The sequence below is a fragment of the Melospiza melodia genome, chromosome 5 (assembly GCF_035770615.1).
Source record: "Melospiza melodia melodia isolate bMelMel2 chromosome 5, bMelMel2.pri, whole genome shotgun sequence".
NCBI classification, from domain to species: domain Eukaryota; kingdom Metazoa; phylum Chordata; class Aves; order Passeriformes; family Passerellidae; genus Melospiza; species Melospiza melodia.
Genome location: NC_086198.1, coordinates 1,640,102 through 1,655,143, shown reverse-complemented (window position 1 = coordinate 1,655,143; position 15,042 = coordinate 1,640,102). Strand labels below are relative to the sequence as shown.

The 15,042-nt window shown below is 40.3% G+C and overlaps 1 protein-coding gene across 1 annotated transcript; it reads left to right on the top strand.

The window, feature by feature from the left end:
• Positions 1–5,860: 5,860 nt before the first annotated feature.
• On the top strand, positions 5,861–12,139 carry FRG1 (FSHD region gene 1). The gene is made up of 9 exons (XM_063156009.1): positions 5,861–5,968; positions 6,276–6,343; positions 7,194–7,316; positions 8,270–8,327; positions 8,505–8,619; positions 8,964–9,068; positions 9,794–9,885; positions 10,935–11,045; positions 11,956–12,139. Exons 1-9 carry the CDS (start codon positions 5,907–5,909, stop codon positions 11,990–11,992), a joined length of 771 nt encoding a protein of 256 aa, XP_063012079.1. The 5' UTR covers positions 5,861–5,906; the 3' UTR covers positions 11,993–12,139.
• The last annotated feature ends 2,903 nt before the right edge of the window (positions 12,140–15,042 follow it).

Here is a 15,042-nt window from a genome sequence, read left to right as displayed (position 1 = left end):
TTCTCAGAAGAAATGCTGTGGAGGTGAGTACAACCTGCCCAACTAGCTTCAACCACCTGTTTATTTCCTACCAAATCACAGACAAAATACAAAGAGGAAGAAAACATTTTTTAAACACTGAATTTAATAATTTTTTTTTAAATATGCTACTTAGAAACTGTATTTAAATTAAACTTGATTATGGGCTAACAAAGAACAATCACAACAGTGATATACATGTACATGAAACAGAAAATCTTTCCCCATGAATCCTGTGGCTTTCCTAATGAGATTCAAACTCAGCCACATATAACAAGGGAAATAAGGCTCACTGGAGACCAAAAAAAGGACGTCCCAGAAAGGGAGAAGCCTGCATATGAACACAGAGCACAAAGCAGATAACTTGCCACAAAAATTCTGTTGTGTTTAATTTATAGTCTGTATTTTCCATACAGTATCAGTAAATAAAGAAATGAGTTTTCAGCTACATTTGCATCAAACATGCTAGCTATTTGTCAGGAAATGTCAAAAATTATATGCTCAACTTACAGAATCAAATTTCCATCCCATAAAAAATGAAATTACAGTACAGAGAAATAGGTTGCTTTTTTAAGCACTGGAAGCAACAGAGTTTGATTTTTCACTCATTAGTGCCCTAGATTTACTAGGAGATTTTTTCTCACAGACTGATTTCTGGATGAGTGTTCTCTCCCATCACTAGTAAGAGGGGAATTTATGTTGTAACCCCTGCCCTTGCCAGGGAAGTTACAGGTCTTTTTCCTACTTATCTGACAACAGTTTCAAAACTCACCAGATTTCAATCATTGTTGTGATTGTGCCTGTTAAAAAGGCTAAATCTGACCAGTTTAAAAAAATATTTATAAAGAAACAGAGTAACAGACAAAGAAACAGAAGTGTTTATATGCATATAAAAATTTTCCTTAGTACCTCAGGATAAAATGCAGAGCACTTGGTGGGAAAGAATTTGAAGAAGTACACATGCATCATTTGGGATGACAAGCAGAAATAGAAGGTCTGAGTTCAAGTAAACATGATAGAGAGTTGGCATCAGCATGAAGCCACTGCACATCTGCAGTTACTTTTCCATTTCTCTTTTGCATTCCCTCAGTGTGCAGCAGAAAGGGATTTTGGTGAGTGCTCCCTGACAAACTCTAGAGCAGGATCTCATGTCTGGAGAAGGAGATATTGAGGGTCTGGCCAGCTAGAAAAACTTCACTACAAAACTTTACGGAGTGACAGCAGAGAGATGTGATGGAGTGATGAGGCAAAGCAGAAGCAGCTGAGAAGCCAGAACCAACACATGGATGCTGACAACTGGGGGATCTGAGCTGGAGCTCCATCCTGCCCTGAAAGGCTGAGAAACCCTTCCTGCTTCTCAAATACTCCAAGTACTGGGCCATAACCCAAGTAGGAGAAATGCAATGTTGAGAATATCTGTTTACCTGTGCTTAAAAACCTAACACTAACATTTAAGCTTAAAAAAAAAAAAAAAAAAAAAGTAACTTCTGACCAGATTTAAAATTTGGAAGTTATAACAAAACCATTTTCAGAATGCAGTTTAAAAAATGCTATGAATCAAAAAAGCTTTTTATTTACATCTGTCATGCACCATCATGTCCTGGGGATGCCTCAACACTGGCACAACTGCTGCTGAACATTATGACAAACCACAACATCCCAGAGTATGTACTTTGTCCCACTGGGGAAAAATTCAAATATAGTTGCTCTGGTTCTAACTCACATCAGATTTCACTCCTTCTGTAAATGAGTAAACAAAACTATATCGATCTTGGCTGTTACATCAGTCAAGAGCTTTGATATTTCACAAGGGGCCCACACTTATAAACAAAAGAGGAAAAAAAACCCACATAATCTGTCAACTTGGCTATCAAGAGAGCTACCTCAAGTTTCTCTGGTTTGGGGAGGTATTTTAGTATTTCCTAATGTAACAAAACATGATGGAAGAAAACTCCAAAGCACCCAAGTTTGGGTCCAGGCTCTTATGACACTAGACTATGACACAGATGCTCAACCCCAGCCCTTCACTTCCATCAGTCCTGAGTTTCTAATACATTTTTGTAATGATCCCCGTCAAACGTGAATGATGAAAGTGCACATTTTGCAAATGACACCTCAGCCAATCTGCCCCATCTGCATGAACGACAGCAAATGATTTCACTCTTTAGGATTTCAAAATAAAATGCACATGCGGCAAATTCCAAGCTGGCAGGAAAATCCAGTCATTAAAAAAGTGATTTGTTTTCTAGAATTGCAAACACAAAGACTCCATTTATTTCCAATGCCATAAAGAAAATGAACTGTTATATTTTTTTTAAACAACCACAGCCCAGACGTATTGGAAATGTTTTAATTTCAGAAATACTAACTGGCAAATTAGAGTCTAAATAGCTTCTCTAAAGTGGTACCATCTTATATACAGTTTTCAGATTTATTTCATCACTTTGCCCTGCAGGAAAAAGGTTTTATCATCTTCTGCATAAACTGTAATGATGCCTATCTGTTGCTGGTGTCACTAAATCTAAGAAGAAACCTAAGATACATGAATCTTAAGTAAAATTATACTCATTAACAAGAAAATATATAATACATCATGAGAGCCCCTCCCAAAAAAAAATCTACATTTCTATTAAAATATTTATTGTCTCTATCATTCTGTCTTTCCTACTTTCTCTTCATAAAACAGAAGAATGGAAACAGAACAGCAAATTAAGAAAATAGCAAACATAATTGATATAGCCTCATCCTAAGAAAGCTTGCAATCACTATCAACTTTACACTAAATGAGCTGCTTAACTGGACTCACCAGGACTATTCCCTATACAAATGTAAGCACATGCATCATTCTTTCCAGGATCATGATTATGTAAGGGTCATCTGTAATGAAAATAAAACTATCTCCTTTTTTCCCCTCCCAAACTTCGCAATCTGCACTTATTTTTGTGGCTATAGCAGCATCTGGTGGACAAACAGCAAAATGAACATCTGGCACATGATAAAAATATATGTATTTTAAGATATAAATTGCTTTAATTGCTCTTGCTTTTTTTAAATTTAAAAAGGAAAAAATGCACAAAAAATCCAGTTTAGATAATCCTTAATAACTTTAAATGTATTACATCTCTTATAAGTGCTTTTTATCCTTACCTTTTCCTCCCTCATTGGACCTCTCAGCTAAGTGCTTATGTACTATGAAGGGCTGGTCATAGTCTATCAGTGAACACTGACAAAAATGTACAAATATCTCATGAATACAAAGTCTGCACAGTTAAGCAGTTAAAAAATTAGAACCTATTATAAATAAAGTTTTAAAGTTATAGCTAAGAGAACAAAACTAACTCCTGCAGGCTTTCTCTCAACAGAATCAAAGACTAAAAAGAACTCAGATCCCTAAAATAACCACTGAAGGGCAAGTTAGCATGCTAGGGTGGCAGACAGACATGTTCTCCTGCTTCACTCATCTCTTCTATGCTTTGTTCTGACTTTCATGTAATTGGTCTCTCTTCTTTCATATTCCTTTTACTGAAATATCTGCCTTATAGAAATATCTGTTTAGAACCTGAAAAAAGGTATTTAACGATACGAGTCAAATACAGCTGTAACAGTATTTCCTAAAAGTGCTCACTGCTGAAGTTGGCTTGAAGTGAATCCCAAAGGGCTAGAAACATATGAATACATTGGTTAAATTGACAACCTTCTCCTCCAAGTGAAAGAGGAGCCACAAGGAGAGGGGCTATGCTGGGTCTTGTTCTCACCAACAAGGAGGGGCTGCTGAGGAATGTGAAGCACGGGGGCAGCTCTGGCTGCAGTGACCATAACATGGTGGGGTTCAAGATCCTTAGGGCAGCCTGGAGAACGAGCAGCAAGCTGGCTTCCTCGGGCTTCAGGCAAGAGGATTTGCATCTCTTCATGGATCTTTATCCTGTGGGAGAGTACCATGGGATAAAGCCTCGAGGGAAGAGGCACCCAAGAAGGATGGCTACTTAGTCAAGGATCACCTCCTCTAAGCTTAGGAGCAATGCATCCCAACAAAGAGGAAGTCGGGCAAAAACGTCAGATGTCTGCATAGATAAGCAGCTCCTGGGCAAATTGCAACATAAAAGAAAACCATGCAGAGGACAGGTACTTTCCTACTTACCAGCAGAAAAGCTGTCACAGCACATGTCACAGCTGAGACAACCACAATACAGAGAGTATCACCACACAATTTCAGACAGCTTCAACCCACACAGAGTAACACCGTAACACACCAGAAGGCTGCCAGCACCTGCCCTTCTCATTCTTTAGCCCCACCTTTTATCCCCTCATGCTGATGCCCTGCACCTGTGTGCCCTCTGCTCCCTTTGGGGGTCGGTCAGTGCCCTGGGCACTCCAGGGCTCATTGCTGTCAGTGCTGCTCACCTGCTGCTCACAGCTGCACCCACTGGGGATGGGGCTGGGCCACAGCCCCACTCCCAGCGACCACAAACTGTGCATACAGAAAGTAACAAAGCTAACACACACAGCCACACACAAAAAATATTCTGAATTTACATGGACCAGCAGCTTAATTCAGGAATTGCTTTTGCTAACAAACACAACATCCCTAAAGCTCCGAAATGAGGGACTTGCCAAAACCTCCTTGAAGTTCATTAGGGTTGTTTGCATTTTACACAGCAAGTGTAACTACAGTACAAGGTAGTGTCCTCTTAGGCATGCAGACAGAAATTCAAAGAAATTTTGGTGAGAAGAAGCAGGGTTCTGGATACAACCAAAGTATCTGTGGAAGACATCTGCAGTCATCTACCAACTCCAGGGTCATTCACGGGGACACTGTACACACCAAGCTTTGTCAACTGGTCACTTTCAGTGACTTTAAAAGCCTGGACATAAACACGTATGAGACTCGCATTTGTTACTTGTAGAAGATACCTCTGAGGCGCTGAAAACTTACAAGCATAGATAAGAAATTAACTTGGAAACCAAAAAGAAGCAATCTAATGCAAGCATCTCTGTACCTGTACATAAGGCATGTACAACAAGCCTTGTAGGGGTAATAATTTTCATTTAACCAGGTAATATAATCAACAGGCAACTTTTTGGGCACAAACCCCCCTCTCTCATGAATGAGAAGTAGGAAGAACACTTTTGAAGACTAAACACAAATTACTACTGTAGTTGGGATTCTAAGCACACATGGGCTAGTAAGGCTGTTCCCCAAGGAAAGAGTCTTGGTACCTGTCTAGAAGGTTCTAGGTTAATATGAGAAAAAGGTCGTTATGTGCCAAGGGGGAAGTCTGACGTATGTTTTATTGCGTGGAATACCAAGTGGCTAACAGGATGGAAAAAATTGTCATACCTCATTTCACCCCTAGCGTGGTACACCTGGCTGACTTGCAAACTGTATTTCCCCGACTGGTCTTCATAGGCGTCCCTGGAAGCTTTTACTCCTTCACCAGCACATCCAGGCGTCCAGCTCACATGTAACCCTGCCAGAGGCAAGACCTGCTACCCTTGGCCTTGCTGCCCTCACGTCCGAGGGCTCTGCTGATGTTCATGACATGTGTTTTACAACAGACACACACACGGGCTGTAGGAACCATGGGTTCTTCATTCCTTAGCGTTCTTTGCCTGCAGCCTGGCAAAGCGCAGGCACTGCACGCATGGAGCCAGGCCAGACTTAGACGGGAAAGGTGCCCAGGGACAGACTGTTTATTTGTAATTTTAAACTCTTCTTGTTTTATTTTTCCGCTCAAACTCCGTGCCTAGCACCTTCCACGCGCGCAGACCGAGGCACGGCGCCGCCGGTGCCCGCCCACAGCCGGGCGGAGGCCGGGCCGCGGCTTCGGGGCTTCCGCCCGGCCCGGGGCGGAGCCGGCTCCGTCCGCCCGCCCTTCCCGGATCCCGACATGGCGGAGTATTCCTGCGTCAAATCCACCAAGCTCGTCCTCAAAGGCTCGAAAGAGAAGAGGTGAGGAGCGGGCTGCCCGCCGCGCCGCCCCTGCCCCGCGCTGCGGCAGCCGCCGGGGCCCGCACCGCCGCGGGGCCGGTGTAGGAGCCGGGCAGGGATGACGCCGGGCCGGCCCTGCTCTTCCCTTCCCTTCCCTTCGCTCCGGCCCGGGGGCTCGGCAGGGCTGGGGCCGGGCTGGGGCCGGGCGGGGCACCGCAGGGTTCCGGCCGGGGTCAGGGAGCGCTCCCGCAGGGCACGGCCGTGAGGCCCGGCGGGACTAGGGCCGGGTCGGCGGCTCGTTCTCACTTCTTTGCATCTCCCCTTGCAGCAAGAAAAAGCACAAGGAAAAGAAAAGGAAAAGGGAAGAGGATGCGGCAGAGCAGCTCGATATTGTTGGTGAGCTGCTTTCCAGGAGTTATGTGACATTGCGGAAACTGTAGGGGATGTGCCAGAAGCTAACGGGGTCGTTATAGGACTTCGTAAAGCAAGTGTAGCTGCTGTAGAAATATATAACTGTTTCTCACAACATGTCATTTGTGTCTTGGAATCTTCCTCGATTCCACACAGAACTTGTGACACCAATAGAATGGATTCAGTTTTTTATAAGTAATAAAAAAAAAAGCATTACTATCTTAATGAGCTAGGAAATATTTGTAAGATAGTATACAAAGAGAAAACTTTACTGTTCAAAAATTGTAAAAGTCATAATTCTAAGTCATGCACATCACATAGGAAGGGCTTTAACTTTGGTAGAATTCTGTAGGAGTCAAATGTTCAAATCCAGCTTGGTTTGAACAACTGAGGTCTAAGGATTACAATTTACATATTTAACAGCGAGATTAAGTAGTATCTCTGATTCTCTTGTGCTGGAGAATCTTATAAATGGATACGACTCCAAAACTGCAGGAGACAGATCCAGAGGGAAAAAAATCTTTTTCTTGTGAAGTGTGTCTTTGCTGCATCAGCTGAATGAATCAGCTTGGTCTGTGGACTAACACAAAGAAGGGATGAAGCTCAGGAGCTTGTAGCTAGGGATGGCTGCTGGTCAAAGAGCAGGACCTCCTGAGGCAGCAGCAGCAACACCATTAAATTGGCTCTGGACTATAAAATAATGCACGAAGTTTGTGAGATAGCTGTCTTTTGAATTTAAAATTTCAGAGAAGACACAGAAATATAACCTCTTTGGCTATTGTAGTCAGAAGTTGTGGTTACTGTGTTAATAAACTGTTATGGTTTTATATTACAGGAAACTGGTGGGCTGTCAGTAATTTTGGTGAAATTACAGGAACTATAGCTATAGAAATGGATAAAGGAGCTTACATCCATGCCCTTGACAACGGCTTGTTTACACTTGGAGCACCACATAAAGGTTTGTTCCAGGAAATTTGAAAATAATAGTTTTAATAATAAAGTGCCTAAAAGCATAGAACTAGCATCACTTCAAGGCAAGCAGTGTTACAGCTAAAACCAGTTCACTACAAAAAAATGCAATAATTTTAGCTGAAGCATGCAGATGACACAAACCTAATGACTGCCAATCAGTTTCACTCATCTAGTTTCATGCTGGCTTATGTGTGCAATAAATTGAACTGCACTGGAGATGATTACCTGCTAAAGGCCATACTTGCTGGATAAAAAGCAGTATAATTTTTATTAAAACCTATAAAGTGTTTATGGTGTCACTTGAAGAGTGAAATTCAAGGTAGATGAGTTTTAATGCTTATTGCTGCATCCTTGTCATAATATACTTGTTTTGTCAATGCACAAGAGAACTACCAATGTGCTGGGATAATTAGCTCGTTCTTTGAATTTGAGGGCAATGACTCTGACATGGACTGTTCCAGAACCCTGACAGTCTGTGTGTGTTTCATCTCCAAACAGAGATCAGAGCAACAATGGCCATATTCCCTTGTTTTGGTTTTGAGGGATGAAGAATCCAGTAGCTTTTAGGATACTGAGTTGAGTTACCATAGCTGAACCATAATGCATTTTGTTATCAAAGAAATAACATTACAAGGAGATTAAGGTATTCAAAGCCACCAGGAAAATTACAAAACATTCTCAATTATAAATTTCTTTAACTTATGATAATCTTTATTTTGTGCCTTGTTTTAAGCATTGTAAATATATGAGCATAAATGAGCACCTGCATTGCTTTTTTTTAAAAGTGAGTACTCAAAAAGGAATTTTTAATTAAATAAATACTTTCCATAGTATTTAGAAATAGTCAATGTTCAATTCTTTTTGATACTGCAGTATTAGTAGGCTAATACATTTTATGTTTATACTTCATACTTAACTAATGGAAAATTCATTCCTCAGGTGATGAAGGCCCTAGTCCTCCTGAGCAGTTTACAGCAGTTAAGTTATCTGATACAAGGTAATTACTGTAATGTTTCAAGTTTTGATACTCGTTATCTTTGGATTTTGTGAAAAGGCATTTTAATACTCTTTTGAAATACATTGTCTTCTACTAAAAGTGTCGGTGATGTTTTGGGTATTGTGAATTGCATTAATTAAAAACGCTCTTTCTTGTTTCCAATGTTTTCCCTTTGAGGATTGCTCTCAAGTCTGGTTATGGCAAATACCTTGGTATAAACTCAGATGGGCTCGTTGTTGGACGTTCCGATGCAATAGGATCAAGAGAACAGTGGGAACCTGTCTTCCAAGATGTAAGCTCTTTGCAATGGTTTTTTTGATGTTGCTATTGTTTTATTGTATTTTGAGATGGGTATTTTTACTATGAAGTTAAAACCTTTTGCAATCTCTTTCATATTGTAACCTATGATTTTCCAAGTGCAATGCATTTACTGTAATTGAAAGTTTTTTAAATGCTTCAATAGCTGCATTTTGGCAGCTATAAGCATCTTAAAAATGAAGGAGTCAGCAAGTCTGGCTAGCTAGTGAAGTATCCATCCATAAGAGAATTATTTACAGAGATGTTTGGCATATTGTTACAAATCAAGGATTATATACAGCCTCATTATACTTCCAGTGTGTGATATTGTTTCTGCAGAGGAAAATGGCATTACTAGCAGCAAACAGCCGTTTTATCAGGTGTAATGAGGAGGGGGACATCGAAGCCAAAAGCAAAACTGCAGGGGAAGAAGAAATGATAAAGGTAATCTATAACTTCTACAATCTACAATTAATACAGGATTGGCATGAATCTAACTCAAACAAGCAGGAGGTGTCTGTGTGCTATGATTTTCTGTTAATACAGTTATAATTGCTTCCTATCAGCTCTCAAGTGATCTGGCCACAAGAAGGGTAAATGAGTTCCAGGGCTGTAATAATTCTCAGTACCTCCTGTAGAGTTAAGAAGATACTTTACCACTCAATAGGACAAAAGAGTCTATGTGATCTTTCAGGTACTTCTAAACAGCTTGGCACAGAAGAGAGGAATTATGACCAAATCAGGGACAGAGAAGGGGGGAGATCTTTTAAGAGAATCTGCAAAGACTATCTTGACTTTATCTGAACGTGGGAAATATATCTCTACTCTCCAAGTAGAGATAGGTGTCTTAAATAGTGAGAGCAACAGTATTTTAAGTCAATCTCTGAATTGTCCCTGCCAAAATTAAGAACTGTAGTAGTGCTTCTTTGAGATAAAGGCAGTTATGTCTAATATCAAGGATTGCACTTAACATTTCCCATATTTCAGGCAGCTCTTACTTTTGCAGTTGTTTCTGGTTAACCAGTTTGAAAACTGAACTTGAAAAGTCACTGTGACTCTCAATGTGTTACAAAGGATACGTAGTCATTCACCTGTAACTTACTGTTTTTAAAATACAGGTGTTTTCTGTTGTGTTTTGGTTGTTTTTTCATTTTTCTTTCAATTATTAGATTCGTACTTGTGCTGAAAGAGAAGCTAAGAAGAAAGATGACGTTCCACAGGAAGACAAAGGAAATGTTAAACAGTGTGAAATCAATTATGTGTATGTACTTTAAAGCTGGTAACAGGCTCAAGTGCCTTCTTTTGTTTCTGACTGGGGCTGCCTTTGGGCCCAATGCCCATCCAGCCTTTCACTCTCTTTTCATTAGCAGGACAAGGGAAGAAAACAGGGTGAGGTAGCTCATTGCTTGAGATAAAGGGGAGCTGCTGTACCAGATACTGTCCCAGGGTTAACTGTGAACGATTAGTTAAATTTATTTTCTTTTCATTGCATGTAGATTCTGAGATACAAAAATTATAAACATCACCTTTCCCCTTCTCCCATCTCAAGCTCAGCTTCTCTCCAGAGCTTCTACCTGCTCCACTAAGCCAGATGGGCTGTAGGTCAATACACAGTGTTTCCTTTCAGCCACTCCCTTCCTTCCCTGCTTTTCCCCTGCTCTGGTATGGTCTTATTCATGGGCTGGAAGGTAATATTTGGTCCAGTACCTACAGCATCTCCTTCCTCTCCTTCTCTGTGCTTGATGTTCCCAACTGCCATTTTGCAGTTTTAGGGTTGTTTTTTTTTTTTTTTCCTTCTCTGCCTGTATGGCATTTTGCTTTATCTTAAATCTGTTTCCATGGGAGTGCCACCTGCTTTGCTGGTGGATTTGGCTGTGTCCTGTAGTGGATGTCTTGAGAGCCAGCTCTGTCCAGCACAGGTCAGCCCCTGGCCTTTTCTCACAGAGAAAACACCTGCACTTCCCTGCAGTCAGCACCTTGCAACTACATCCAGTACACTTTTGCTCCCTGATTTCTTATGCTAGTAGTTAAATAAGGGGCTCTTTAGAATTTGTAACCACTTCATGCTAGTCATATAGGGGCTCATTCCTACTTAGACTGCCAAAAAAAGCAAAACTTGAGTAGTTTTCACCTACAGAAGCCTTAGTGCAACCTTAGTACTGGGATGGTTTGCTGGAATTTATTAGGTCAGTCAGCTATTAGCTGCTTTAATAGGAGCTAAGATCCTTACCACAGCTGCTGATGTGTTGGGAAACAAAAAAATTTAAAAGCTTCAGTTCTTTACTACTTTTCTTTTCTTCCCCCTTACAGGAAGAAATTCCAAAGTTTTCAAGACAAAAAGCTTAAAATAAGCAAAGAAGATACAAAAGCCCTTAGAAAAGCCAGAAAAGAAGGCACTTTTCATGAAATGCTACTTGACAGGTACTTCAAAGTGCTAGAAATAATGTATTGATTAATAAACTATTGGGAGATGCACATATGGTAAATCGTGGGCTACAAAAGAGGGCTGGATTTCAGGGACATGGGTTCCTGAGCATTTTTTCACTGGTGAGTGTTGTCCCTGAGTCCTGGGGCTTGCCACTTTTTTTTTTTTTTTAAATCTGGATTTTCACTTCTTTAGCTGAAGTTTGCAGGTTTGAATTTACCTGTAAATTAGTTCTTTTGAAAATCTTTAATCACTCAACAACTCGGAACTAAACAAACTGAACAATCTAGTTAATCTTTTTAATTGTGAAAATTGAGCTAATTTTTAACATTTTTCAATACCTATGGTACCAGAATATTTTGGAGAGGCAGAAGTTGAATTTTAAAGAGAAATAGTGTTTATTAAGAACAGTCTTCATGTTATCTAGTGGGAATTTTTTGTCCTGCTAAATTAAGACTATAGAAACCATGTTGAATTTTTAAAGCCTTTTATGTCAGTATATAGTATAAACATTTGCATTAATTCAGTGGCTGGAATGCAGAAAACTATTTCTGATAATTACAAGTAATGTGAGAACACTCCTGGGTTCTCACAGGTGGTCAGCTGCAGATCATGCTGAATGTGAATTCCATTCCTCAGGGGAAACAAAATGCAATTATGATGATTTGAAGGGAAAGTCAAGGTTAACTTTAGCAAGTTAATTTAACACTGCAGTTCTACCTCCTTAGGAAAACAAAGTAAATTAAGAAATCCAAAGTGTTGTTAGGCCTTTATATGTACTTTGAAGCAAAGTTCAAGAAAAATTACTTTTAATGCATTCTTAACACTTTGAGGCAGATAAAACACCCAGGTGTAATTGTATTTGGTCTTAATCTAAATCTTGTTTCATTCACTTTTCCCATACAGGAGAGCTAAAGTGAAAGCAGATAGATACTGCAAGTGACATCCAGCTGGCCCATTTTCTTCTGCAACTTTGATGGCAGCATCAAATTGAAAAAGAGTAAAATATTTTATAGGTGTTTTTTATTTAAAGCATTTTTTAAGTATCTTGAGGAATTGTATTAAAATTTTCTCAAATATTAATAATCCAGTTATCTTGTTAACTGTATAATTTGTGAATACTTGGCTTGTGTGAAGGGAATGGCTCCAACAAAAATTAAAGGTAAATCAGTTAATGGTAAGTTATTTGCCATGTAACATAAGCCCTGGGAGACAGACTGTGCACTGATTAAGTCCAGAGAGAAAGCTCCCTGGCTTTTAGTTGCTTTTAGGACAAAATTTAGAAATAAATAGATTATTGTATGCAGATGTTCCTGGCCAGAGTCAGGAATTCTTGGATAAAAATGCAGCAATAGCTGTGAGGTGTGCTGTGGCAGAGAGGGAGAAAAAAAGTTACTGATTTTTATCCAGAGCTCCTTAGTTTGGCCTAGGACTGGGGATTAGGGCTCATTAACTCATTGTTGTAGGTACCACACTACACATCCCTCCCTAGAAATGTGACTGATGTACAACAAGCCATTGGAATATCACAGTGCTGCTGTGGCCTGCTGCCAGAATTACTCTCAGAACCACCAGGAAGCAAACAGCACTGCAAGGAGCGGGCTGCAGCCCAGAGTAACTATTTATTGCAAGTTCAGTGCAGGTCTCATTGATCCACAGTCACAGTGAAACTTAAATACATCTGAAGTGAACACTGATGGTGGAAGTAGATTGATATTACAGCATCTGTTTCTCTTTCAAGAATATATTGTTTGAATAAAGACGCACAGAACCCACAAAAACAGTTCCTCAGATACACCTGGAAGCAGAAGTATATGCTCTGGTGGGGAAGGGTGCTGAAAGGACTGCTCAGCAGCAGAATAAGAACCTGAGAATTACCCCTGATAGGGAATTTTCCATTTCACATTAGTGTAAATAGAAGAATAGAGTGTGTTGCAAGTAGCTATAAGTGATAGTAAGGGCAAAACAGAACTTTTGGGCTTTGTGTTTGTCACAGAGAGGTGAGTAAGTGAAGTAAAAAGCAGTGGCAGAGCAAATGAAATGGGACTGTCCCTGGTAGGAGAGGAAGTACTAGACTTGGCAAGGGACTGGCAGCCTTGCAGAGAATAAAGGTATTTTAGTAACAACGGAGTTGCCCTGTATGTTGGGATTATGACACACTAGAGTCTTGAGAAAATGTGTTCTGAGATAGCACAGATAGAACAGGGATCTGGGGAATTCACTGGAAATCTAGGCCCAAGACAGTGAAATCAATGGTATAACAAAGCAGTGAAGATCATGTATTTATTTTAACTGTTACTCTGAGGAGTCTTTTTAGAGGTTTTCCCAATGGAGGTATTCATGGAGTCATCTTTAAGACACTACATCCTGATAGTAGTGTTGACACAAGGAGCTTTAATTTAACTGAAACAGAAAAAAGGAGGAAGTAATTTGGGCAGCCCCTACTTAGGGGGGAAGGAACAGATCTGGAGAGGGGTAATACAGTACTGGATAGATGAGTATGAGAGCAGAAGGGTGGACAAAAGTGCTAAGTTTCAGTGAGACCAGCTGTCAGCACAGTCAGCAGGCTAACTGCACATCTTAAGAAGCATTTTCCTTCTTAGATTTTTAAAAACTGACAGAAGAAACATAGACTAACCCAGCCTAAGGTGCTGGTGTGGACCCTGAAGGCAAGGCATTGTGATAGGAGCACAGCAGAATAGCCATAGTCAGAGAAGGTGACTGGTGCTGAAAGGTAACTGTTGCTTAAACTGAAAATTTCTTTACCAGTGAAAGAACTAAACCAGAATCAAAAAGAGGCCTCAAAAAAGTACACTGTGTAATGTGACAGTGACATCATTTTGTCTTCGGAGCATTTGGAAAGAGATTTTAATTTTCCAAAGTTATTGTTTCTTTTCTGCTGTTAAAAATGTACTAAAGATGGTAAAGCATCTAGACAAAGATAATGAAGTCCCTTACAGCTGTTCACCCCAGATATAAAAGATGACAAAAAGAGGTTCAGAAAATAGCAGGACCAACTTAATCAGATTCTCTCTTACCATAGCCCATAATAGTATATTCAGATATCTAGAAGTAAACACAGGATTATTGTTCTACATGTATTTATTTTCAACTGAAAATATTTTCCAAACTCTATAGAAACTGCCTGATGTCCTGATTTTAAAGAACACTCCCATAAAAATCTCAAGGTTTGTCCAGTTACACTGTAATTTTCCTCAGTTTCCAAATCCACAGATTGATCCTGTATTTTCTTTCACCTGTACTTAAATGTTTTTATGCCTTGGTCTCTAAAGCTCCACGCAATTCCCAGCTTCTGCTCTGAGCTGGCTCCTTACTACACTCTTGCACGCTCTCCTCCCAGGGCTTTCCCACACTACAGTACATTTTCTATCCTTTCCTGTTTCTTAGTTTTTGCAGTTCCATGCAGTTTTCCAATCAACTGTCTGCCAAGGACTTCCCTTATTTTCTTGCCACCCCCACTTGGTTTTGTAAGAGAGTTAATTGCACAGGCAGTTAAGTCACGATGTAGAGACTGCATCACTTCATTTCTGTGAGCCTAAAAACACGTGGCATGGCTTAGGCATTGCACAGAGCACATGAGACAGGCTAAAACACAGGCATCCTGGAAGGGTTTGAGTACTTTTTCATGGTGCTTCCACCAACTGTTGCCAGTGTACACACTCATGAAGCATTCATTTGCTCACACTAAAATTATAATGCTCATACTAAGATGACCGTACACACCTAATTTGGATGCTGATTTCTACTTGTTACAAGAGCCTGGTCTAGTGGAAGGTGGCCCTGCCTATAGCAGGGGGCTTGGAACTCGATGATCTTTAAGGTCCCTTCCAACTCACACCATTCTCCAATTCTGTAAAACAGATAACCTTTTAAACAGCAATTAGAAGGCAGGGCACTTATAGACGGATGCATCTCATACCCTGTGTTTCTCATTAGTCTGTCTCCCCAGCTGCCCACTTCCTGCACTCCTAA